The 24,840-nt window shown below is 64.7% G+C and overlaps 2 protein-coding genes across 19 annotated transcripts in view; one reads left to right on the forward strand and one right to left on the reverse strand.

Annotated features, from left to right (window-relative positions):
* The first annotated feature begins 2,898 nt into the window (after nt 1-2,898).
* Nucleotides 2,899-6,792, forward strand: PIPOX (pipecolic acid and sarcosine oxidase). The gene is made up of 8 exons (XM_074593572.1): nt 2,899-3,051; nt 3,828-3,976; nt 4,428-4,629; nt 4,709-4,891; nt 4,954-5,106; nt 5,177-5,335; nt 5,466-5,541; nt 5,630-6,792. The coding sequence occupies exons 1-8, from the start codon at nt 2,902-2,904 to the stop codon at nt 5,758-5,760; spliced, it is 1,203 nt and encodes a 400-aa protein (XP_074449673.1). The 5' UTR covers nt 2,899-2,901; the 3' UTR covers nt 5,761-6,792.
* MYO18A (myosin XVIIIA) overlaps nt 6,768-24,840 on the reverse strand; it is a 39,169-nt gene continuing 21,096 nt past the window's right edge. For 13 of the 18 annotated variants that reach the window (XM_074593563.1, XM_074593562.1, XM_074593556.1 and 10 more), the window contains 29 exons: nt 24,498-24,584; nt 23,680-23,821; nt 23,445-23,604; nt 23,179-23,365; nt 22,852-23,089; nt 21,859-21,968; nt 21,695-21,760; nt 21,286-21,414; nt 20,690-20,833; nt 19,612-19,701; nt 19,397-19,516; nt 19,206-19,317; nt 18,946-19,073; nt 18,636-18,790; nt 17,319-17,442; nt 17,040-17,240; nt 16,636-16,746; nt 16,214-16,318; nt 15,956-16,102; nt 15,752-15,865; nt 15,456-15,572; nt 15,270-15,353; nt 14,889-15,026; nt 14,022-14,207; nt 13,800-13,939; nt 13,087-13,131; nt 11,384-11,506; nt 9,216-10,391; nt 6,768-8,082 (listed from right to left, as the gene is read on the reverse strand). In XM_074593563.1, coding sequence (XP_074449664.1) covers nt 9,224-10,391; nt 11,384-11,506; nt 13,087-13,131; nt 13,800-13,939; nt 14,022-14,207; nt 14,889-15,026; nt 15,270-15,353; nt 15,456-15,572; nt 15,752-15,865; nt 15,956-16,102; nt 16,214-16,318; nt 16,636-16,746; nt 17,040-17,240; nt 17,319-17,442; nt 18,636-18,790; nt 18,946-19,073; nt 19,206-19,317; nt 19,397-19,516; nt 19,612-19,701; nt 20,690-20,833; nt 21,286-21,414; nt 21,695-21,760; nt 21,859-21,968; nt 22,852-23,089; nt 23,179-23,365; nt 23,445-23,604; nt 23,680-23,821; nt 24,498-24,584 — 4,671 coding nt within the window. In that variant the 3' untranslated portion in view covers nt 6,768-8,082; nt 9,216-9,223. The remainder of the gene's footprint in view (nt 8,083-9,215; nt 10,392-11,383; nt 11,507-13,086; nt 13,132-13,799; nt 13,940-14,021; nt 14,208-14,888; nt 15,027-15,269; nt 15,354-15,455; nt 15,573-15,751; nt 15,866-15,955; nt 16,103-16,213; nt 16,319-16,635; nt 16,747-17,039; nt 17,241-17,318; nt 17,443-18,635; nt 18,791-18,945; nt 19,074-19,205; nt 19,318-19,396; nt 19,517-19,611; nt 19,702-20,689; nt 20,834-21,285; nt 21,415-21,694; nt 21,761-21,858; nt 21,969-22,851; nt 23,090-23,178; nt 23,366-23,444; nt 23,605-23,679; nt 23,822-24,497; nt 24,585-24,840) is intronic. The other 5 variants (XM_074593570.1, XM_074593569.1, XM_074593554.1 and 2 more) reach the window with 3 other exon arrangements.

A 24,840-nucleotide genomic window follows, 5' to 3' on the forward strand; every position in this document is an offset into this window, starting at 1 on the left:
GGACGCCGCGCTCCCCGCAGCGATGCGGCCTCGGCTCCCCGGGACTTTTTTAAGTGTTGGTGTGCACTTGCTGGAGGGTGAGGATGGCACAGCCCAGCAGGCAGCACTGCTGCGGGTGAGGATGGGCTTTCGGGGAACTTCGGCCGCCATCCAAGTGTGTGGCGCGTTCAGAGGGTGCAGAGAGTGCAGAGGGTGCAGAGAGTGCAGTGGGTGCAGAGGGTGCAGTGGGTGCAGTGGGTGCAATGTGTGCAGAGGGTGCAGTGAGTGCAGAGGGTGCAGTGGGTGCAGAGAGTGCAGTGGATGCAGAGGGTGCAGAGGGTGCAGCGGGTGCAGTGGGTGCAATGAATGCAGTGGGTGCAATGAATGCAGTGGGTGCAGAGGGTGCAGTGAATGCAGTGGGTGCAGAGGGTGCAATGAATGCAGTGGGTGCAATGAATGCAGTGGGTGCAGTGGGTGCAGAGGGTGCAATGAATGCAGTGGGTGCAACGAATGCAGTGGGTGCAGTGAGTGCAGCGGGTGCAGTGGGTGCAATGAATGCAGTGGGTGCAGAGGGTGCAGTGAATGCAGTGGGTGCAATGAATGCAGTGGGTGCAGTGGGTGCAACGAATGCAGTGGGTGCAGTGAGTGCAGTGGGTGCAGTGAATGCAGTGGGTGCAGAGTGTGCAATGAATGCAGTGGGTGCAGCAGGCGCAGAACTCTCAGGCAGCAAGCCGCTGCCAAGCCCCACCTGGCCTTGGCCAAATCTCCTCGTTCCCAATTTCTCCAGCCCCGACACGGATCTGAGCCGGGGCAGCTCTCGCAGCCTGCCCCAAGCTATTCCCCAAACCCCCATCGCACCCCACCTCTGTGCCGGTGCCAGCCCCGAGCTTTTCCATCCATCCCACCAGCCCACACAGGGAATATTTCATTTTTACTGTGCTCTCGGCGCAGCTCTTCTGACCTGCGCCGGCTGCTTTAGGAAACGAATTTTTTCCTGCCACGAGCATTGCCTCCGGTTAATTTAAACCTAGGGCAAGAGGATGACGGCAGGGATGCCGGAGACCAGGCACAGGGCTGGGAGGGACCCCCCCCTAAAAAAACCCCACCTCATTCCAAGGCAAGACGAGCCCATGCAGCTGCTTTTTGGGGTCTGGGGGTGCAGACCTCCCCTGATGCCTGGGGTCAGCCCTGGTTGGGGTCATCTGTGCAATGAAAGTGGTGGCTTGCGGGGTCCCACTGAGACCTGGGAATGGTCCCCTCCAGTGCCGGTGACCATCCCGCCCCGCACCGACAGCCTCCCCGGCTTCATAGCAGCACGAGCGAGGCTTTTCTATCCCGATCTATTAACACGCTGTTAACGGGCGAGGAGTTCATTTTTGCCATTTAAGGTTTCACGGATAATTAATTATTCTTCATCTTCCCAGCAAAAAAAAGGAAGAGCAGGTAGAGGGACTGTTCAAAGCGACAAAAAAAAAATAAATGAAGAAGCAAGATGAAACCTGGGGAAATTGGTGAATTATTCGTAACATCAAAGGCGAGGGAGGATGTGCTGATTTAATGGGGCACCGCACGATGCAGAGCCCTGGGCATTGCGGGGATGCTGAGACCGGCATGCACTCATTGCATTAGTGGTCCTCAGCAGCAGCGTGGATGAGGGGGCCGGCGGGGGGGGGTAGCCTGGCTTTTGTCTGCGCTCCCCATCCGCTTTCTCTCACCTCCCCATGGCTGTGAGCTGCCGGTTCTGCCTTTGCACGACGCCGGGGTGTCCCCGTGACGCAGCCGGGCACCACGGTTGGGGGTCGGGGGAGGTCGTGTGCGCTGGAAATCTCCCTCCCCCCTGGCCTGGCATGGGCCTCCTGCACTCCCCGATGCTTCATCCGTCACCAGAGGCGAGCGGCAAAATAAATAATGATATTTAACATTTCATAATAACGACAATTAACCAGTAAATAATGCCTTTTACACCACGAAAGCCAGAGTGAATTAATTCCCCTAATTAGCTGTCAGGCAGCACGGGGCAGTGGCGGGCAAAGCCAGCAGCCCCCGCCTGCGTTATCCATCCCCCCCCGCCACGACGTCCCCAAATCACACCCCAAAATGTTGCTGGCTCGCAAAATCCGCTGCAGCTGGTGGGACACGGTGCTCTGCGCCGCGTCCCGGCTGCTCGAGTGAGCCCTAAATCACGCCTATCTCCGGTTAAAAAAAAAAAAAAAAGTAATAACAACGACAAAAGATGGCAGCAAAATGTTTTATGGGTGTAATAAATTGTGCCTGAGGGGGAAAAAAAAAAAAACAAACCACCACGGTTTGCCTTGAAGCAAGTTGGGGGGGGGTTTCCCATCGGCACACAAATGGGAGCGTTACGCAGCCCCTCGTCCCGTCGCAGCTGGAGCCAGCAGGGACTGGTGGGGAGGGAAAGGGGGGGGTCATTGGAAACCATTTTCCATCATATTTATCCCACCCACGCGCTTTGATCCCACCGGGGGTGAAGGTGATGGGGGGTGGCGCAGTGCCCAGTGGTCCCCTGGGGTGTGGGGTTGGGGGGTGGCTGGTCCTGGTGGTCCCGGTGCTGGGGCCAGGGCGAGCGGAGGGTGCCATGTGCCAAGAAGGGATAAAAATTCCCGTTGGCAGCGGTGTGGGGGTGGCTGAACACCCCCCCCCCGCCCCGGGTGCTGCTGGCTCTGCCATCGCTGGCGGACAAGCTGCCCTCCCCGGCGGGATCAGGCACCGGTTGGCAGAGAATGGGGATGCTCCTGCCTGGCCACCCCCAAGGGGTGGGAAGGATGAGGCCCCCCACCACCACCCCCGTGCCCCCACCATCCACGCAGAGGCTGGAGGGCGGCCAAGGCTCCGCCACCCGCTTGGCTCGGCCGGACTCTGCCCCGTCCCTCCCCTTGGCTCAGCTCCTGTCCGCCCACAGGGATGGGGACGGGGACGAGGACGGACATGGCTGCCCCCAGACAGCCCCAGCAGGCCACCTACGACGCCATCGTCATCGGGGCCGGCATCCAGGGCTCCTTCGCCGCCTACCACCTGGTCCAGCGCCACAGGGACACCCTCCTGCTGGAACAGGTATTGGTGTCCGCAGCCCTGCCGTGTCCCCCGCCCTGCCGCGTCCCCGTCCCACCATGTCCCCAGCCCTGACGCGCTGGGGTGGGCGCCTGCAGACCTGGCTGTCCCCTGCCACAGCACGGAGCAGAGACACTGCCAGCACCCCTGGTCCGTGGTGCCAGCTCCACGGTGACCCCAGTGCCAGCACTCCCATGTCCCCAGTGCCAGCACCCCTGTGACCCCAGTGCCGGGAACCTTGTGTCTCTAGTGCCAGGACCCCCATGTCCCCAGTGCCAGCACTCCCATGTTCATAACGCCAGGACCCCTGTGTCCGCAAGTGCCAGGAACCCCGTGTCCCCAGTGACAGCACTCCCATGTTCGTAATGCCAGGACCCCCGTGTCCCCAGTGCCAGGATCCCCGTGTCCCCTGTGCCAGCACTCCCATGTCCCCAACACCAGGACCCCTGTGTCCCCAGCGCCAGGACCCCCATGTCCCCTGTGCCAGGATCCCCGTGTCCCCTGTGCCAGCACTCCCATGCCACCAGCACCAGGAACCCCGTGTCCCCAGTGCCAGCACTCTCATGTCCCCAACACCAGGACACATGTGTCCCCAGCGCCAGGACCCCCATGTCCCCAGTGCTAGCACTCCTGTGTCCTGCCATTTCCCAGCACCACGGCTGGCAGGGTGGGCTGTGTCCCCAGGTGCCCGCTGTGGCACAGCGCTGGGGCATGTGGGGATGGTGGGGTCGGGGTGTGCCGGTGGCCGGGGCCACCCCCATGTCCCCCTTGCCCCGCAGTTCATCCTGCCCCACTCGCGGGGCAGCTCGCACGGGCAGAGCCGCATCACCCGCAGCGCCTACGCCTGGATGCCCTACGCCCGCATGATGCCCGACAGCTTCCGCCTCTGGCAGCGGCTGGAGGCCGAGGCCAGCACCAGCCTCTACAGGTGACGGGGTTGGGGACGTGGCCCCCGCCGGGCACCGTCCCCTCCTCGTGGGGCTGGGCTGGGGGCTGCAGCTGCTGCTGCATCAGGGCAGGATGAGGCCACCCCAGTTCTCGCAGCGGGGAGGCAGCCACTGGCGCTGGGTAATTTATGGGGCTCCGTCAAGAAGGTGCCATTAAGGAAATGAGCATCTAAACGATCCCCCGCTGCTGGGGTCAGGGCTGATGGCGCTTGCTGGATTTGGCGGGGGCGAGTGTGATGCCGGCATCCAGACCCTCCCCGCGCATCACCCCACACATCACTGCATGCACCCTTGCCCAGCATCTCTCCGGGACGCAGCACACCCTGAGCATCACCGGTGCCACTGCGCCTCGGTTGGCCCCACGGGCAAAGCAAGGGGGGTTCTGCGCGGGGAGGGGGCGAGGGGCGAGCTGACGGGGCTGGTGGGGCGCAGGCAGACGGGGCTGGTGGTGCTGGGGCCGGCGGGGGACCCGGAGCTGGAGGGATGCCGGCGCAGCCTGGGTGCCGACCACGTCCTCGACGCCACGGCGCTGGCCCAGCGCTTCCCAGGCCTCCGGCTCCACGCCGGCGAGGTGGCCATGTGGGACAGTACCGGCGGGGTGCTCTTCGCTGACCGGGCGCTGCGGGCGGTGCAGGTGGGTGCTGCCGAGGGGACGTCATGGGGGTCCCCCAGCTCCGTCCCCGCAGCCACTTCCCGTCACCATTCTCACCCAGGACGTCTTTCGCCGGCACGGGGGCACCCTGCGGGATGGGGAGAAGGTGCTGCGCATTGAACCCGGGGCTGTGATCACCATCACTACCACCACTGGGGTGTACCGAGCCCCCCGGCTCATCATCGCCGCCGGAGCCTGGACCGGTGCCATCGTGGCACCCCTGGGTCTCCGCCTGCCACTGCAGGTAAGGGTCGGTGGCACGGCGGGGCAGCCTGCCTGTGGCCAGGGCTAATACAGTGACCACAGCCCCTGCGCATCGACGTCTGCTACTGGAGGGAGAAGGAGCCGGGGAGCTCCAGCACAGGCAGAGTGGGTCCCTGCTTCATGGCCGTGGGGCTGAACCAAGCCCCCCATGGCGTCTATGGGCTGCCCGCCCTCGAGTACCCGGGGCTGGTGAAGGTGAGTGGGGCACGGTGGTGGTGGGGGGAATCCCTTGGCTAGCCCCCACCCCTCACTGCCTGCCCCCCAGGTGTGCTACCACCATGGTAGCCCCGTCGACCCCGAGGAACGGGACCGGGTGCCCCCAGGCACCCCTCGCCCCGATGTTGCCATCCTGAGCAGCTTCATCAGCAGTTACCTGCCCGGGCTGGAGCCCCGGCCGGCCGTGGTGGAGACCTGCCTCTACACGGTGAGACCCCCTCAGGAATGGGACCCAGGCATCCGGGGTCCCATACCCTCCCCCTTTGCCACACCTTGCCCCAACCTTGGGTCCAGGAGAGGACCCTGGACCCCACACCCTCACCCCATGGCTCCCCCAGAACACCCCAGATGGAGACTTCATCCTAGACCGGCACCCCAAGTTCAACAACATCGTCATCGGGGCCGGCTTCTCTGGTAGGTGAGGGGATTCGGCACCCCAGAGCTGGCCGGGGCTGTGGGGGTGACTGTGCCCCCCCATACGCCCTCCCTCTCCTTCCCGCAGGCCACGGGTTCAAGCTGGCGCCAGTGGTGGGGAAGCTGCTGTGCGAGCTGAGCCTGGGCGAGGAGCCGTCCCACAGCACAGCCCCCTTTGCCATCACCCGCTTCCCCGGCGTGCTCCGGGCTGCGCTGTAGGTGCGGGACCCCGGCTGCGCCCCGACGGCATCGCACTGGCCTGCAGCTGTGTCACTGCACCCCACTGTCCTTACATCCCACTGCGCCGGCATCCCCCCACCCCTGCAGCCCCACGTATCTCCATCTTCCCGCATCCTGGTGTCCCAATATGCTCCATCCGTCCCCATGTCTCTCTACTCCTCCACTGTCCCAGCACCCAGCATTCTGGCACCCCTCCATCCCAGCAGCCCTCCATCTGTGCCCCCCAGCACCCCCATACTCCTGCACCCCTGCTACCTGCATCCCAGCACCCCTCCATCCCCACTTCCCACATCCCAGCACACCTGCACCACTGTACCCTGCATCCTGACAACCCAGCATCCCCCCATCCCAACAGCCCCGCATGTCTCCATCCCCACATCCCAGCATCCTGGTACCCTGTCTCCCCACATCCCAGCACCCCTCCATCCCCATACCCCTGCCTCCTGACTACCTGCATCCCAGTACCCCTCCATCCCCACATCCCAGCACCCCTGCATCTCTCCATCCCCACATCCCAGCATCCCCAAATCCCTGCTTCCCGGTACCCTGTCTCCCCACATCCCAGCATCCCGGCATCCCCATACCCCTGCCTCCCTGCTACCTGCATCCCAGCACGCCTCCATCCCCACATCCCCAGATCCCAGCATCCCCATACCCCTGCCTCCCTGCTACCTGCATCCCAGCACGCCTCCATCCCCAAATCCCAGCAGCCCCGCATCTCTCCATCCCCACATCCCAGCCTCCTGGTACTCTGCCTCCCCACATCCCAGCATCCCCGCATCTCTCCATCCCCACATCCCAGCCTCCTGGTACTCTGCCTCCCCACATCCCAGCATCCCCATATCCCTGCATCCCGGCATCCCCCATGCCGCGCGGTGCCAAGCCGTCTCTGCCAAGCACCCGCTCCCCGGAAACAAATTAAGGAGCTTTGTCAGCCTCATGAAGATGGAGCTGGAACAGCGCGGAGAGACACACTCGCTTAGGAGTCAAGTTAAATGTTTTAATGTTAAATGTGCCATTTTATTATCATTAGATCGCTCCCACTTAATGAAAGCGCATTAGCGCAGCGTGGCTTTATGGCAGCGAGCGCTGAGCTCGGCCCATTTGTTTCCAAGAGATGGTGGGGAAAGGGATCAAACGTCCCCGGTTTGCCGGGGTCCTGGGGGTGAGGGGGGGTCCCGGAGGTCCCTGGGGTTAGGGGTGGGGGCAGGGGGCAGCACCCGACACGGGCCGGCGGGTGCCGGAGCCAAGGCCGAGCCACGTGCCACGCAGGCGGCCGGCGATGCGCATCATCGTCTCCTCCACGTTAAATAATTAACGCCGGCAGGCAGAGGGCTCCCATCCCCACTGCTCATCTGCATATTTATGAAGATTGATAAATGATTCAGTGCCGGCACCCACGAGGGCTGTCTCCCCCTTCCCCTCCTCGTCACCCGTGGGTGCAGTGGGCTCGGGGAAGGTGCCAGGCTCAGCCTCTCCGTGCAGCCCTGGATCCTCGCCGGGGCTGGATCCGTCCCACCAGCCCCCACCGCCACGCAAACACCCCCCCGAAACGGGGTGACACCCCCCCCTTGCACGCGGAGCAGGCGGCAGCCGGCGTCACCAGCCAGAAATGACGTTTATTTTCATACTGAAAGTAAAGGGGGGCGGGGGGGAGACGGGACACGCACAGCTGGGCTAGTGCAAAACAACCAGGCAGGGGTGGGGGGCCGGGGAGTGTGACGACAACCTGGGGGGGGGGCGGGTGCATGGGACCCCGTCCCCATGTCCCCTTCCCGGTTGCGGGGCGGCTGCTCCCCAGGGCCCGGCCAGCGAGAGACGTCTTTGGCTCAACTAAAAGGGTCTTCAGAGGACAAGGGGGTGTTTTAAGTTATAAAATAAGGAGCCAGCAGGCACTGAGGAATAAACCCGGGGTGCTGGAGCTGCCGGCTCCGCCGCCGAGGACGGGGGGTGGGGGGGTGGGAAGGTGGGGGTGGCATGGGGGCTGCAGCCAGCGAGCCGGCCGGGCTGCTCCCCCCGCGGCCAGGACCTGAGGGGGTGGCTGTGTGTTGTCCCCCCTCTCACCGGTGCAGAAGAAATACCGGCTGCCCGAGGTGGCCCCGCAAAGGAGCTGAGTGTTTTTGGGGCGATGGGAAAGGGTATGTGTGTGTGGTGGGGGGGGGCTAGGCAGGGGTCTCGGCGGCCCGGCTCTCCGCCTCGCTGGCGCTGGGGGAGCTGCGGGAGGAGCGGCGTGTGCTTTCCCCGGTGTCCTGCTCCTCGTCCCATCTGTCGTAGGCGAAGTGGTGCCGGGAGCCTGGGGGGCTGCGAAAGGAGAGAGCGGGGTTAGCGGAGGGGGGGACAGGGGGGGCTGCATGCCCCAGCATGCTGCAGTGCCGCAGCAGGGCACGCTCTGGCTGCACCGGGAGCCGCGGTGAGCCGGCACGCTGGCAGCCGGATGGATGGAACCTCGATCGCCACCTTTTTTATTATTTTTGAGATATTTGGGGCACGCTCCACCACGGGCGACTCCTCACGGGGCTGAGCCGAGCCCAGCCTGCCCAGGGGGCTGCAGCCCCCGGGTCCCCGGCACCACGCGCTCGGAAAAAGGCACGTGGCCGTGGATGCAAACGCTGGTGCTCACGGGCGTCACCACTCAAGGTCCTGGTCACGCTGGAACCCACGGCTGGGTGCTGGGGGTGTTCCTCACCCCTGCCACCCTGTGGTGCCTTCCCTGGCCCCGGGACAGGCAGCCCAACCGCCGCCACGTTTCCCAAAGGCTTTTTTCCCCCTCCTCCATCCCTTCTCCTATTCAAGCTGTCGGAAAAGGATCAAACCTGCTCCGAAATCGCTGCCGGCGAGCCCCGGCACACCCTCTGCCACACTGAACAGGGTACAGAGCCCCCAGACCCTGGGGGGTGACCGCGATTCCCTGCCACGGGCATCGCACACGGCGCAGGGCAGCAGGATGCGACCGCCCTGAGAAACACCTCCCAGCCCCAACCACCCCTCCCCGGGTTCACACACTGCAACGGGTGCGTGTTAGTACCCACTCCGCTCCTCCCCACAGCCTTCGGGACCTGCCGACATCCCGGAAAACTCTTAAATTTCCTGAAGGAATAAATTCAGCTGTGTCCTGGCCGGTGGCCAGGGAACCGGGAAGGGATTAGTGCTTCCCAGTGTCCCGTAGCCGCTAATTCCAAACAGGCTGCGTCCTGGCAGCACGGGCAGCTGCCAGTCCCGCTGTGACCATGCCGGGGATGCTCCCCGCAGCCGGAGATGCGTTGGGGATGCCCTGCAGCACCCCAAAAAGCAGGGCTGTCTGCGGGCGCAGCGGGGTGCCCCGTCCCGGGGTGCCTGGCGGAGGTGGTCTCCGTCCCCGGAGCCGGGCAAGGGTTAGGGTGAGTGGTTAGTGGCACACGGGGAGGTTCATGCTGCACGGCACACACCGCTCCCACCTCCTGCCTCAGTCGCTCTCGGGCCGGTACAGGTACTTCATCATCAGGCTGTCAACCTGCTTCTTCCGCTGTTTCTCCTCCTTCTTGCCCCGGCCGGGGCGTCCCGGCTCCTCGCCCCCCGCCGCCCGCGGGCCCTTCTTGACGCTGGAGGTGCTGCGGTAGGAGCCAGTGGAGCCGGAGGAGGAATCAGAGGATGAATCGGAGGAGGAACCCGAGTCGGATGATGACTGCTGCTTCTTCTTCTTCTTCTTGGATTTCTTCTTGGCCTTCTTGGAGTGCTTCTTGGCACTCTTCTTCTTCCGCTCCTCCTCTTCCTCAGAGGAGCCTGAGCTGCTGCGGTGCCGGCCGGCGCGCCGGGTGAAGTCGAGGGCGGATGCGGAGCGACGGATGCTGCCGGGGGGGCGGTCGGCGGCGCCCAGGGGGGCCGCGCTCCGCACGCTCCGTACGCTCCGTCTGTCATCCCCTGAGTCGGCCTCGGGGCTGGAGCAGCCCCCGGCCCGCGGCGGGCGGTAACTCAGCACCTCCTGGATGGCGGCTTCCAGGTCAGGGTCGAGGTAGGAGCGGTGCCCCACGGGGCGGGCGTCCCCGGGACCCCCGTCCTCGGAGGCGGCACTGCGGGGCCGGGGGGGCACGGAGAAGCTGCGCCCCAGGGCGGGCTGCCCGCGGGACCCCTCGTCCGCCTCCTCCAGGCGGCTGCGAGCCAGGGAGAGCCGCGACTCGGGGCGACCCTCAGGCCCCCCACGCCGGCTCCGTAAGCTCCCGGGGCTGGAGAGGGCGAAGCTCAGCACCGAGCACCCCTCATCCCCCTCGTCCCCGTCCTCCAGCCTCCAGGAGGCGGAGGAGGCCCGGCTCACCGGGGCGGAGGCGACAGAGGCTTTCTCGCCGTCGGCAGCCGAGAGCGACCAACGCTTGCCCAACCCTTGCCGAGCGCGGTCGCTGGCATCGGCGAAGGCGCGGGCGATGACGGCCGCCCGGTCCTCGGGCTCGCCGCCCCGGGCCGCCCTCCGTGCAGCGCGCTCGGGGGAAGGCGGTCGCTCGCTGAGCGCGCTGAAGAGCGTCTGCTCGTCCCCGCGGCCGCCTATGGAGTCCTTCAGGCCTGGCCGCTTCCTATAGCTGAGGGAGCTCAACACCGACACCGGCCGCTCCTCGGCCTCGGGACCCTCCGGCGGGGCTGACCTGTGCCGGCGGCACCGCGGCCCCACGCACCCACCGGGGAGACAAGAGAGAGACGGAGATGAGCGGGCGAGGGAGGGGGGGGACACAGCGCGGCGGCGAGGCAGCCGCGGTAATTTGCGTCAGCGGGAAATAGCGTCGTGGAAAAATGCCATGTAAATGGGGGAATTGTTCTAGCCCGCCACTTTGATTCCCCTTTAAAGTGTTGCGTTCAATTTATTTCATTGTCGGCTACCTGGAGCCGCTGCGTTTGATTCCTGACTTCAGAAAAGGTGGAATTATCTCCAATAACAAAATGTTTTACATCTGCACCGCTGAATAAATTAAACCAATTAAGAAAAAACAGCTCAGATCTTTCCCCCCCTGCTTGGCAGAGGGAGGGGGGAGCCCCCCCGGGACTCCCAGAGCCCTGCTAGGAAATTGGGTTTGGATAAAAGCGATCTGCGCTCAGCAGGCAAGCGCCTTCCCCAAGGAGCAGGAGCAGGGCTGCGTACCCCAGCCCCACGCCGGCCCTGCGCTGTGGGGGCACCCGGGCATGTCCCCCCCACTCTGCTGGGGCTGCCGGGGGCTGCGTGGGCAGCCGAGAGGTGCGGGGAGGGATGCGGTGGAGCTGCAACCGAGGGGAGGATGGATGGATGGGAGGATGGATGGATGGAAGATCGAGCGCCAGAGGAGGGGGACGATGCGCAGGGCTGGAGCCCACCACCGTCACCCCCTGGCCAGGCAGATGGGGTGGGGGCTGCGGATGCCCGTGCACCTCCAGGGTGGGTCCCAGTGCCATAGGGGGTGGGATGCTGGGGAGGGGGACCAGGGAGGTCCCCTTGGGTGGGGGGACATGTGTCCCCAATGGAGACCGAGCCACTCACCAGCATTAACCCTTCCCTGGCCAGCCACACAAACACCCAGAGCGCCACGTCCCACGGGTGCCCACCCCGCACCCCGGCCATCCCCCAGCACAGCCCACCCCATCCTCTGCCAGCCAGCCCTGCACCCACCTGCTGCCCTTCAGGCTGCCGTCATCCGAGAGCGCTTTGGAGGAGCCTTTGCTCTTGGAGAGCCAGGACTTCACCCCGTCCACACGCTCCTCCAGCTCCGAGTCCACGTCCGAGTCGCCGTCGCTGCCGGAGGAGCAGGTTGGGGCAGGAGAAAACAAGAGGTGAGCATGAGGCAGTGACATTTTGGGTGCTGGGGAGGTGAAATTGCGCCGGCGGGTGCCAAACTCTCCCCAAGCACCCACCGCCTGTGCACCCTGGCATGGGCTAAACCCGGTCCCATGGTCCTGCTCCATCTCCCAAGGCGCAACCTGCATGCATACGGCTCAGCCTGCATGCTGGGGGCTCCCTGAAGCACAGCCGTGCCACGCACCCCCCAAACCCCCCCTGCCTGGCCAAGGGGCTCCTGCACCCTCTGCCCAAAGTCCCCCCCTGCCACTGCACAGCTCCGGGACTGGAAAGATAAGACATCAGGGATGGCACCGGGGCAGCGAGGGGCAGCAGGCAGGGCACGGCTCCAGAAACACGGGAGATTTCCAGCTCTGGGGCTGGGAAGAAATTAAGTGGGTTCATTTTATAGGCCACCGTCAAGTGCAAAATTACAGCGAGGAAGAGCGATGTTGATGGCCCTGGGTAAACAGGAGTTTAGCAGGCAGAACAGAAACGACTCCGGCAAGGCGGGCGCAGGAGCGCGGTGGGCAGATTTACAGCCCTGCCGTGCCGGAGAGCCCCTGATTTACGTCCCGGCGTAAAAAAAGCCCTATCTGGCTTAAACCATCTAATTTATAACGGCTGTTCGTAACCATATTGATTGCCTTTAGAAAGAAGGTGCCGTATGCATTGCAAAATCCATTCCTCCACGTTAAAAGCATCCCTGCATAAATCTCCCTTAATACCTAACTGCTTACTGCTTTCATTAGGGTTATGGCAGTACCGGCGGGGTCTATAAGGAAATCGAAGCGGCACGGCCCCCTCTCTGCCCCCGCTGCCGGCCAGCGAGAGGCGAGGTGTCCCATGGAGCCACTGCTGGGGAAGGGATATATCATATGATCTTAAACGGACGTTTTATCCACCCGGCTTTGGGCTTATTCCCTGCCTGGGGACGGTGGCAGCCGGCTCGGGGGACGGGCTGGGATAGACCCTGCACATGAATCCTCCTCGTTAAATTCAAAGCAACAAGCCGCACTCCATCACGTGCGTCTCCCTCCCCTGCAACACATCCAGGCAACGCTGGGCTTGGGAAAAAAAACAAACCAAACACAACAAAAAAACACAGAATGACAACAAAAAAACCCCACCGACGAGCCCCGTAAACAAACTCTGGGGGCAGCTGAGGTTTTATAACCGGCGGAATTAAACTCCGTGTCAAACGCAATTTATGTCCGGGCGAGCGTGCCATTAGTTAAGCGCGACTCAAGTCACGAGGGAGCGACCATGACGGGGGGTATTAATCGTGCGTGGCAGCGGGGCTGCGTCACCTCCCCGCCGATACGCTCATCATTAGCCGTGGCAGAGCATCACCCCCCACCCTGGCCCGGGGGCTCGTCCCCTGTCCCCCCCGCTCCGCGTGGGATGCGGTTATGTGCCGTGCAGTGCCGTGGGTGCTGTTAGGGCATGCGGAGGTGGGCCAGCGGCATGCGGGGCCCCGGCCCGCGGGGGTGAGGTGGGGGTTAGGGGAGGGGGGGAAGGAAAGAGGAGCTCCTCACAGTTTACTCTTTCTTTTCTGATACTTTGCCACCATGTCCTGCAAACTGGGAGGGGTTTGGGGGCAGGGGGGATGGGGATGGATGGGGAGAAACACAACAGAAAGGAAATCAAATGAAAGGAAAATGAAAAAAAAAAAAAAAAGACCAAGTGGGTGGGGAATAAACGGGGGGCAAATAAAATGATGGGGAAGGGCCAGGGGAGGGAGATGGGGCTGCTCTGCACCCCTGCTGTGGGGCTGCACCCAGCTGGGTCCCAGCATCCTGGGCTGGATCCCAGCATCCTGGGTCAGGCTGGACCCCAGTGTCCTGGGCTGGGCTGGATCCCAGCATCCCAGACGTCCTACCAGCCTGCGCTGCCCTGGCTCCTGGGATCCCTGGGTTTTTTCCAGCCAGCCAGCACGGCCCTGGCTGCATTTCAGGTACCTCCACAAGCAGGTGAAGCTGCCCGGGGGCTGTGTGTGGAGGGAGGGATGCACAAATGCACGGACTGATGCACGTGTGCCCGATGCACGGACGGACAGATGCATGTGTGCCCGATGCATGGATGGACGGATGCACGTGTGCACGATGCACGGATGGACAGATGGACAGGCGGCATCCTGCCAGGGCCAGGCAAGAGCCCAGGGGTCCCCGCGGCATTTCAGAAGTGGCGAGGAGAAGCGGTGAGCCCCAGTGACGTGCCTCGCGCGGGAGCCAGGCCCAGGCGCTCTCACCTGTTGATGAGGTCCTCGTTGCTGTCGCTCTCCATCTCATCCTCGATGGCTGCCTGCAGGTCCCCGATGCGCTTGAAGGCCAGCTTCAGGTCCGACTGCAGGCTCTGGTTGGCAGCTTCCAGGCTCTCCAGGTCCATCTCCTGCAGGGAGGGAGCAAGGTGAGCCGGGTACCCCACGGAAACCCCCCCATCCCCCTGCCCAGTCCTGTCATGGGTGCCTCACCAGCTCGTGCTTCTTGCGGCTGGCCTCCGCCTCCTTCTTGGCCAGCTCGCCCATCTCCTCCTTGACGTCGCGGAGCTGCCGCTGCAGCCGCTTGTTCTGCTCCTTCTCCCGGTTCTCGGCAGCCGCGCGCTGATCCCGCTCCTCCGTCAGCTTCTCCATGTTCTCCTTCAGCCGTGTGGCCAGGCTCTGCAGAGCAGCGGGGCAGGGTCACCCCAGAGCCCCCCATAGACCCCCGCACCCTGCAGCAACACCGACCAAGGGCTCACGCGAGGACACATCCCATCGCCACGAATTTACACAAGGAGACGAAGGAGAACCCCTCGCCCAGGGCCAGGAAAGGGGCAGAATAACCCGCGGAAGCTTTGCCGAGTTGGAAAAATAGATTTAACTGTGTGTGAAGTAATTACAGCGTGTAACGTAGGGAAAAAATAGCTCCCATTCTCCCCCAGCCGCTGAGCCAGCCGCTGCATATTTATGGCCCCGGCAGAGAGAGCGGGGAAGGGAAATAACAGCTAGGAAGATATTAAGAGGAGAGCTAAGCTGCTCCGCTCCCCCGGCAGAGCTGCAACGGCAGAATATAAAGCAGGCGGCGTTTAGCGGGGCCGGGAGAGTCTATAATTTCCCATAGTCAATGCGGGGAAATAGCAGCACTTTGCCGGGCTGGGTGGTGGATTACTGTTATCGGCGCTTGCAGGGAGCTTTCCCTGCAGGGTCGGGGCCGGGCTGCCGGCAGCGGAGGGCTGCGGTGTGGGGGGTCTCGGGGAGGGGATATCGGGGATGCGCTCGGCCAACCCCCCGGGCAGCTTCTCATGACGGTCCCGCTGCAGCCCGGTCCCAGCTGGAGCGGAGGGATTGCCCAGCGCCTACCTCCAGGCGCTTGACTTGTGTCCGCTCGAACTCCAGCCTGCTCTCCAGCTCGCGGATCTTGGCCTCTTGCCGGCTCACCAGCGACTTGTCCACCATGGATTGCTCCAGGAACTCCAGCTGGCTCTGCAGACCTTGCAGCTGCAGGGGGAGAACAGCCTCAGCCTTGACCACAACCTCCCTGGCCCCCCGCCACGCCGCCCCGGAGCAGAGCTGCCAGCCACGCTGCTCCCATCCCAATGGAGAGCTTCCCATGGGACTGCTCTGCACCCTCCAGAGTGCAGAGGGCCCCCCCATAGTGTGGGCAGCGGGTCTCTCGGTGCCCCCCTGTTCCCCTGGCTTCACTCGGGGTGCATGCCCATGCCCGATGTCGCTGCTCCCCACCTTCTCCTGCAGCTCCTGTTTCTCCTTGCTGACCTCCTCCAGCTGCGCCTGGAGGTCATTCATCTGCGCCAGGTCCCGGGATGCCTGTGGGACACACCGGGGCCGTCAGCGAGGATCCCACTGCGCTGGCTCTGCGAGGGGTGTTATGGGGGGCCAGGGGTGCCACAGTTGCTGTTCCCTCCTTACCTGGGCCACGGCCGCCTTGTGCTTCTTCATCAGCTCATTCATGTCCTCCTGGTCCTCCTCCAGCCGACTCTGCACTTCATTCTTCTCCCGTTGCAGCCGGCTCAGCTGCTCCTCCAGCTGTGGGGAGCCACCTCTGTCTCCCGCTGCACCCCAGGAGATGGGGCATCCGGCCCCCAAAACCACCCCAGAAGGTGTGGGGTCACCCAGCCAGTGTGCACCACGCCGGTGGGGGTCTCCCCGTGGCTGCAGGTGGGGCATGGTCCCATCACAGTGCGTCGCACACCAAAAAGACTTACCGCTGCCTTGGCCTTGGCAAGGTCATCGATCTGCAGGTGGAGGTCTTCAATCTCCACCTCCATCGACTTGCGGGCCTTGACGGCAGCTGCGCAGGTGAACTCCGACTCCTCCAGCTGTGGGGACACGGCTCAGCGCCCAGCCGGGGGACGGGGACATCCCGTGTCCCTCAAGGGCTGCGGTTTTGAGGGGGTCTGGATGCACACCTGGTTCTTGAGCTGGGCGATCTCCCTCTTGCTGGGCGCGTTGTTCTTCAGGTGGTCCAGCATGATCTGCGCGTCGGCCAGCAGCGCTTTTGTCCTCTTCAGGTCCCGACGCAGGCGCTTTTCCGTCTCGAAGTCCCGCTGGTTGGCCTGTGGCAGGGAGGACCGTGCCAGGGCACCATGCTGGCAGGGCACCCACCCTGCCATGGCCACCCCAGGGTCCCCAAAGTGAGGCACGTGCCTGGCTGCCCCGTGCCATACCTGCTCACTGACAGCGGACAACTTGCTCTCCAGCTCCCGTTTCTCTCTCAGCACCTTCTGCTTGTCCTCGTACTCCTCCTCCAGCTGCACCTCCATCTGCTTCAGCTGGGGGACAGCCCGGGCAGCTGGTCAGGGTGGCAGGAAGGGGCTGGGACCCCCTCCTCCTGTGTCCCCACATCCCGGGAACACCGGGTGACCCCACTGGCTGTGTGTTTGCGCAACCAGAGGTGCAAAGCCTGGCATGCGCTGGCCCAAGTGGCAGAGGGACCGGTCGGACCTGCCGGGCCAGTGGAGCCGGGCCGTGGCCGCGTGGGAGCCGGGCGCTGCGTGATGGTGCCCGGCTGGCAGCTCCCGGCACCTGTCCGGGGCACGGGGACACATCCTGGTCTCCTCCAGGCAGAGGGGCCGCAGCTGAGCCCTACCTTCTTCTGGCATGACTGCCGAATCTCCTCCACCTCCTCGTCACGGCTCTCCACCTCCTTGGCGTGGGTCTGCCGCAGCCGCTCCATCTCCATCTCCAGCCGCAGCTTGGCCTGCAAATGGGGGAGACATGGTCAGAGCAAAGGGGACATGGGGACCACCCCATGCCACTCCCTGGGCCACTCACCCAGAAGACCTCCCGGTCTGAGGCCGGCCGGGCTGCCCGCCCCACAGTGACCTGCCGGGCCATGGCACGGAGGGCCAGGAGCCGCGTCGGCAGCCGTGATGCCTGGCCCGACGCCGGGCTGAGGGCGACCGCCTCCTCTTCCCCGGCAAGCCCGGCCCAGGTAATAACAGCCCTGCACGAAACCACCCCACCCAGAAACCTCGCCCCTCCCCGCCGTACCTGCTCCAGCATCTGGATGGTCCCAGCCTGCTCGTCCAGTTCCTCCTCCTGGTCTTTGACCTTCGCCTCCAGGTCCCTTAGCTGCTTCTTCACCTTGGCCAAGGAGGCCTCGTCCTTCGACTCCTGGGAGGAGATGTCCTGCAGCTCGGCCTCCAGCGCCTCTGCCTTCTGTGTCAGCCCCGCGATGTCCGAGTCCTTGTCCTGCCGAGAGAGGGGGTCACCGTCAGCCTGGGGCACCCGCCGGTCGGGGGATTGGGCACAGGACTGGGGGCCACTCACCTCCAGCAGCTGCTTGAGGCCAAAGACCTCGGCCACCAGCACGTCCTTCTCACGGCTCAGCTTCTCCCGCTGCAGCCTCTCCCGCTGTGCCTCCTCGTGCGCCTGCGAGAGCTCGCTGTCGAACCTGCGCGGGGAGAGCGGGGCAGGTGCTCAGCACCCCATGACGGGCACCGGGGACTGAGTCCCCAGCCCTGCGCCACCAGCATCAGGCCAAGCATCCCCATCCCACGGCAGCAGGCACCGGGAAGGGCAACGTGCTGCCGGGTGCTCGTTCAAAACATGCTGTTGATGAGATTTTAATTGCCAGCACGGTGGTGCGGAGCCACTTGGAATAACTCCTTCCGACGCCTTCGCTCAGCAGCTAATGGAGAGCGCAGAGCCCGCAGCGCAGACCCCAGCAGCCCCATCAGCCACCCTGCGGGGATGGCATGTGCCAGCAGGGACTGTGGCTGCTAACCATGGGGGCTTGGCCACGCGGAGGCAGCCGGGGACACCACAGCCTCCGAGGAGGACACGGAGGGGCTGCAAGACGTGGAGGGGCTACAGGACACAGGGGTAGCTCCAGCAGAGACGGGCTCTGTGGCAGCTCAGCTCCCCCAGCCACAGCCCAGTGCCATGGTCCCGCGTGAGATGGCACCGGTCCCAGCCCTGGAGGGGACAGGAGCCCCCGGCGGGGCTCAGCACAGCCTGGAGCCAGGCAGCATCGGGGCAGCCTCTCCCAGTACCCCCGGGATGGGATCAGCCGGGTTTGCTCTGAAATTGCTGCCTTTGGGGCTTGGAAAACAACCCTGCGCTTGAGTTTGTGACCTGCGTTAAACACCTCGGCAGCTAATCCCCATTTTTCCTCGCGCTGGGTAATAAACAGCTGCATTAGCACAGACTCCAATCCGCGGAAATTGAAATTAATTAGATTGGATTCTCTCGCTGTATTTGTGTGTGTGTGATCATTACCATAATGAGATGAAAGCGTCCCTGCTGCTTAATAACGTTAGCAAACTTTGGGGCTGGGAGAGGGGACGGGATGAGAGCGAGCACCGAGCAGAGCGGCAAGGCACGAGCAGCCCCCACCATGGGGCACGGCCCCACAGCGGGGGATCACTCAGCTCTGGGACCCCCAAAAGGGCATCGGGGTCCCCCCTCCAAGGAACACATCCGAGCCGGGCAGCCCCATCCCGCTGGAGACAGCTCGGCCAAGCGGGAGCTGGTGAAGTGCCCAGTTCCTTGCTAAAATGGTAATGCCACTTCGCAAGAGGCTCGCCGCGCGGCGAGGATGCCATCCCCTCCGCATCCCCCCAGCCGCCAGCGCGCGGTCCCCACCTCCGCTGCTTCTTCTCCAGGTCGTGGTTACGTCCTTGCTGGCCCTCGAGGTGCAGCTTGGTGTCCTGCAGCTCCGCGGCCAGGCGCTGGCACTTCTTCTTCAGCTGCTGCAGTGCCCGCTGGCTCTCCTCGCTGTCTGCCTGCAGGTCCGTCAACTGCGGGCAGGAGCAGGCAGGGCAATGAGGGCTCCGGGAAGCCACCACGTCCCTGCTGCCCCGGCCACGTGCTCCCCATGTGTAGCTTCAAGCAGGCAGTGACTGTCCATCCCCACGCCAGGGGGACCGAGGGGTCGCCAGAGCCCCCCACTCACCCTCCGCTCCAGCTGCCTCTTGCCCTGCTGCTCCACCTCCAGCTTGTCCTCCAGCTCCTGCTGCAGCCGTTTCTTGGTGAAGTCGATCTCCCGCACTGCCCGCTCGTATTTCAGCCGCCATTCGCCGCCTGCGCAGGGAAACGGGGTCACCGAGGGGCTGCGTGGGGTGGTATGGGGCCACCGTGGAGAGGGGGGCGTGGTGCTGAGACCACGGGGCGCCCAGGGTGTGCCGGCAGCGAGCACTGGAGGCAGGACGGTACCTGAATCATCATCATCGAGCTCCCCATTGAGCTCGGCCGCCCGGATGAGCCGAGCCTCCATCACTTCCATCTCCATCGACTCCATCTGCTTCTTCAGAGCATCATACTTGGCCTGGGAGGGGACACGGCCGTGGTGAGTGCCGGGGATGGGGGGTAGGAGACGCCGCGAGGCCGGGGAGAGGGGCATGTACCTGCAGGTCCTTCATCTCCTTCTCGGCCCGCAGCCTCTCGGCCGTCTCAGCGTCCAGCAGCTGGGAGGCCGACTCGCCGGTGTTTCGCTCGTCTGTCAGCTCCGACGTCAGCTCTGTGATCTGGGCAGGGGGGGGAGCGGGACCGTGGGTGGGGGCAGGCACCGGAGCAGGCCAGCACGGCACCGCACCCCCTCCCGGTGCCGGCAAAGACCTACCCTGCTCTCCAGGCGGTCGCTGTTGAGCCGGAGCTCGTTACGCTCCTTCTCCACCTTCTCGAGTTTGCTCTTCAGCTGCTGGATCTCTTCCTGCAACAGAGCGGGCGGGGAGGGAGGGGGCAGGCGCAAGGGGAAGAGGTTGGCAGGCAGGAGCCTGGCAGGTCTCCGCATCCCCCCCAGTCCCCCCCCAGTGCTGGGTGGGCAGGGTGGGGGCTCCCCAGAGGCGAGGGCCGCTCTGCCCTGCCAAGGGCTGGGCAGGGACTTTCCCCATCCCGCTCCGCCGCCGTGCTGACTCCAACCCCATAAATGGTGTCGGAACACCAGGCAGCCCCGGCAAAATCGGAGAGGGGTCCCCACGCCCCTCGGGAGAGGGGGTGGGAGCAAACCCACCCATCGGCAGCTCCCCGAAGGTTTTGGGTGCACCCAGCCCAGGTGGAGAGGGAGGGGGCCCACCGGCATGCCCAAGGACCAGCAGCCAGCACCAGGGAGGCGTGCCCGGCTGCCAGCTTCAAGCACGTCTTTCCCTCCACTCCTCTGGTCCCAGCACAAGCTGGGGGGGGCAGGAGGGGGCCCAGGTGCCCCCAGCCTGGGCACCCGTTCTCAGCAGGTCAGGGTGAAAGATGAGCCAGGCAGCAGCTCCGTGGCAGGCGGGCTCCGCGGGGGCACGAGTGTCTGGTTGCCAGCATGGCGCGGAGCCCCCGCATATGCCTCTCGGCACACGGTTTCATTTCCATTCTCCACGCCTTGTAATTGGGCTCATGCAACAGCCGGCTCTCGGGATGCTAATGACATGCTGATTCGCAAATTAGGGAGCAATTCGAGCCTGGCGCTGACGGGGGCACGGGGCAGCCGCGGTCCTGCATCTCCCCCCATCGTGGGCTCCTGGATCCCACCCTACCACAGGGTCCTGCATCCCAACCCACCGCGGGATCCTGAATCCCACCCCACTCGGGGCTCCTGCATCCCATCCTGCCACAGGGTCCTGCATCCCATCCCACCGTGGGGTCCTGCCCGGGACCAACACTCCCCTGAGCCCCTCCCTGCCCCATCCAGTGTCCCCCAGCAGAGAGATACTCACGTCTTTGCCACGGATCTGATCCTCAGTGAGCTGCACCTCGATGAGGGGCCGCACGGTGGTGAAGAGCTTCCACCAGGGCCAGCCCTTCACCCCCTTGTTCTTCTTGATGTTCTTCTGCACGCACCGGATGGCCAAATCCTGGATCTGCACAGGGTACGGTGTCAACACGGGGTGCCGCCGGCGGGGCAAAGCTGGGCAGGTGGGCGCTCAGCACCCTTGTCGGCACCCTGGCATGCTCCCCTTCATTAGCATTTGGGCTAATTGCACCCAGCTTATCTGCTGTTTGATTCTCTCCAGCCCCTCCAAACGCTAATCTTGCGGAAGGCGGAGGTGCTGCTGAGATGCCTATTTTCCGCCCTCTTTAATAATAAAAGTAGGAGTCGATACGTCGCTTCATCCCACCACGGCGATGCCCAGCACCCTCCCTGCCGGTTCCCCCTCGGCCCCCCAGTTCCCCCCAGCCCCCCACGGCTGGGCGGGCGCAGGGGGAGGCGGGAGGAGGAGGCGCTGGCCCAGGCGGCGGCAGAAAGGCTGCGCTGCCCATTTTAGGCGAAATTGTGCAGCGGAGCGGGGAGGGGAGAGCCGCTGGGACGAACCTTCCTCTTCTTGAACTGCTGCCGTGCCAGGAAGCCCCTGCACGCTGCCTGGAAGAGGGTGATGTTCCTGCTGGTCTGCGCGTCCCGCTGCTCTTCCAGCCTGGCCAGTGACCCGGCCCGGAAAAACACCTGCGGGAGGGGAGCGGGATGAGATGCTGATGGGTGCCGGCATCCCTCCGGCCACGCTGTGCCACCCTCCTGCCACGCCGGCCGACGGGGACGTGGCTTTCCCCTCTGCAGCCACTGGTCCTGTCCCACTGTGGGGTTTTATTCCCCAAGCACGAGGAATGCCGTAGGTGGGAGCGAACAGTGCTGCCCTTGTGCTGCCCCGCCGCGCTGTGCCGAGTCGTGCCGCCCACCCCGGCCCCGTGCCGCCGCCGGCACCCGCAGCCAGCTTCCAGCATCATACCCGACTCAAGCCCATGTGGTAGCTGCTCTTCTCCAGGTCCAGTGACTCCAGGAGCTCCTCCACCGCCTGTGGGCAGAGGGAAGGGCATCAGGGCTGGGCTGGCAGCACCTCAGGGTGCAGGGGACCCTCGGACCGCAGCACCAGCCCCAGCGCGGGGCACGTACCCGCTTCTCGTCCACCACGATGTAGTTGCGCCCGTGCTTCTTGGTCAGGTGCGGGGCCAGGACGTCAAAGCGCCGCCTGAACTCCGCAAACACCATGTGGTCGGGGTACCCTGGGGGGAGCAAGGGAGAGTGGGGCTGCGGGGGCAGCCAGGACACCTGGGGGATGGCCGGGGACAGCCCCACATGCCCTGACTCGCTGGGGCCCATCTTTTGGGAGAGCTGATGGGGTTACCCCACATGGCAAGCTCCCCATGGGGCCAGGCACGGCCGGAGTGCCCTGACCCTCCCCGGGAGGTTTTCCTTGGCCGTGTTCTCCAGTAATTTTGGCCGGGATCTGGGGAGAAAGCGGCCAGATCCCGCCTCAGGGGGAGTGCAGGGACACATGTGTCACTTTTGTAAGCAAACAGGCCCCACTCCGGCTCCGCTCTGAGCCGCAGCCAACTTCTGCATCAGGCTTATAGCGCTGAGACTCCACATCTTAATTAATGACGGGATATTGACGGGGACGCTGACCCCGGCACAGCCGGCTGGCCGTGGCCATCGATCCGGGAGGTGTGCGGGCGGCATCGATTTCCAATCACAGCAGGAAGGGTCCGGCCTCCAGGCAATAAAACCTCGGCCGCACGTATTGATAAATGCTTTGCTCAGCACGACCCGGAGTCCCTCGCCCCAGCGGGACAGGGGCTGGTTGCCAGCGGGAGAGCTGCCAGGAGCCGGCGGCACCAGCGGAGACACCCAATTAAGGCCATGCCTGTCCCTGGCACAGATAAGGGCACCGCAGGGGAGGGGGGACGGGGACAGGACTGCCCTGGGGGGGATGGCTGGCAGCCGCGGGGCTCGGAGCAAAGGCACATGCCGACGAGGTTCCCCGGGAGGCTCTGACTCCCCAGGGAGGAGACGCAGCTGGGACTCCCCGGGAAATCCATCCCTGCAGCGGGACGCGCACCGCAGCCCCGGCATTCCCCCTCCCTGGGTGCCGGCGGCACGGCTCACCTTGGCGGTACATGCGGAGGGCGTCGAGCAATCGGGAGCCGCGGAGCTGGGCACGCAGGAGAGGCACGTCCAGCTGCATGAGCCCGGCCTCGCAGTGCTCCGCCGGCAGCTCCAGCTCGCTGCCGCTCACCCGCCGGCACGGCAGAGCCCGGGGGTCCCCGCCGCCCCCCGCCGCCTTGGGCAGGAAGCAGTGCACAAAGTGGAGCTTGGACTTCTTGATGCTGTCAATGAGGGCGTCCTGCGGGGCCGGGAGAGCGGGGTGAGCGGTGACACGCAGCGGTGACCCAGCCAGACCCGGGGACCCCACCTCGGCACCCCCTCACTCACCACTTGCAGCTTGATCTGGATGCAGAGGGACTTCTTCTTGACGGCGGCCACGCCGGTCGTGAAGGTCTTGCGCATGCTGGTGGCCCGGCGCAGGGCCAGCTGGGAGCCCCCCTCCAGCCCCGCCACCGACCCCGACAGCACCAGCGCTGATCCACCGCGGCCGGCAAACAGGCTGCTGATGACCTTCCTGCAGGGCACAGAGGGGACGTCACCCCCCAAAATCACCTCTCCCCCCTGCCATGCCCCCACCCCAGGACGCCACTCACTTCTGCGACTCTTGCAGCAGGACGGAGGCATTCTGGGAGGCCGGGTTGTGCTTGACGTGGTTGAGCCAGCCTGTGGCATCGTACTCCACCCAGTTGGTCCCCGAGCTGTGACCCAGGAGGAAGTGTCGGGGCTTGTCACTGGGGAGCAGTGGGTTGTGCCCTGCGGGGAGACACAGCACCGATGGGCATGGGACCTGCGCTTCACCAACGCACGCGGTGCCAGGCCCCCCCTGACCTTTCTTGACCCCTTCCTGGGGGCCGTAGTAGGAGAAGAGCCGCTCCAGCAAGGTGTCCTCGTTGCCGCCTGGCTGCAGTGCCTCCTCCTCCAGCAGCCACAGCAGCCCCCGCGCCTCGTCCGTGCGGGCCAGCGACCGGACCTGTGGGCAACACTGCGCTTGCACCTGTCCTGGCACACCGGTGTCCCCCAGGACAGGGGTGGGAGGACACAGGGGACCTGGGCCACCCGGGGAGCATGCAACCTCGGCTGCTGACGCAGCAAGGCAAAGCAGCACCACGCAACAGGGCCCCTGCTTAATGGAGACCCAGCAGGGAAAGAGTCAGTGCGTGATACTCCGGGCAGCGAGATGCTCGTTGGGGTGGAAAATGCTGTGCTCGGGTGTGATGAAACCCAGCACAGGGCTGGCACTACAGCCCCCCTCGGCCTCTGCAGCCTCCCCCAGCAGGGACAGGAGCACCCTGGGGACTGGTGCACCTATGCACCCTGGGGACCCGTGCACCCTGGAGACCTGAACACCTCAAGGACCAGAGCACCCTGGGGACTGGTGCACCCTGAGGCTTCACCCAAGAGTTCCTCGCCCTCCTTCCCACGGCATGGGCAGCTCACAGGGTGGCAGAGGGACACCGTACCAGGGGATGTGCCAGGGATGTGGGCTGCACACACGCTTGCAGCCGCACTCTCATGCCAAGCATTCAGGACAGCCCCTCTCCTTGCCCTCACTAACTACTGCCAAAGGGCCAGGAAAGCCGCCCTGCCGCTGCTTCATGCTACAAACTGCTGTGATGCGGCCACGAGGAAGTACGGTGGGTGCTTACCAGTGCCTGGTGCGAGGACTGGTCTACAGCGGCTACAGAGTCAGAGGATCCGGGCTCGGCATCAGCCAGGGCAAGCTCTATGTTCTCCTGTGAGGGGGGGACAGAAGCACAGTTAGTGCCTGCTCAGCGGGGAAGCAGCGATAGCGACCAGCAGCTGGTCAGGGTGTTGGTCTCAATGGGGTCTAGGCAGGAGGCAGGGCTTTCCTAGTGTCCCACCATCCCACTGCATGGCACAGAGCGATGCCAGGTGCCGAGGGAATACCAGGACACGTGGAGGGGTCCCCCTGGGCTATCGGTGCCGAGATGGAGCAGCAGCAGTGATGTTTCCCACCACCACCACCCA

The sequence above is a fragment of the Larus michahellis genome, chromosome 7 (genome assembly GCF_964199755.1).
Source record: "Larus michahellis chromosome 7, bLarMic1.1, whole genome shotgun sequence".
Lineage (NCBI taxonomy): Eukaryota > Metazoa > Chordata > Aves > Charadriiformes > Laridae > Larus > Larus michahellis.

What these genes read in the sequence shown, in the direction of transcription:
- PIPOX (XM_074593572.1), top strand. Translation starts at nt 2,902, where the DNA reads ATGGGGACGGGGACGAGGACGGACATGGCTGCCCCCAGACAGCCCCAG. An exon ending in GGGCGCTGCGGGCGGTGCAG is followed by an intron (nt 4,630 to 4,708) that starts GTGGGTGCTGCC and finishes ATTCTCACCCAG; the next exon opens with GACGTCTTTCGCCGGCACGG. An exon ending in CATCGGGGCCGGCTTCTCTG is followed by an intron (nt 5,542 to 5,629) that starts GTAGGTGAGGGG and finishes TCCTTCCCGCAG; the next exon opens with GCCACGGGTTCAAGCTGGCG.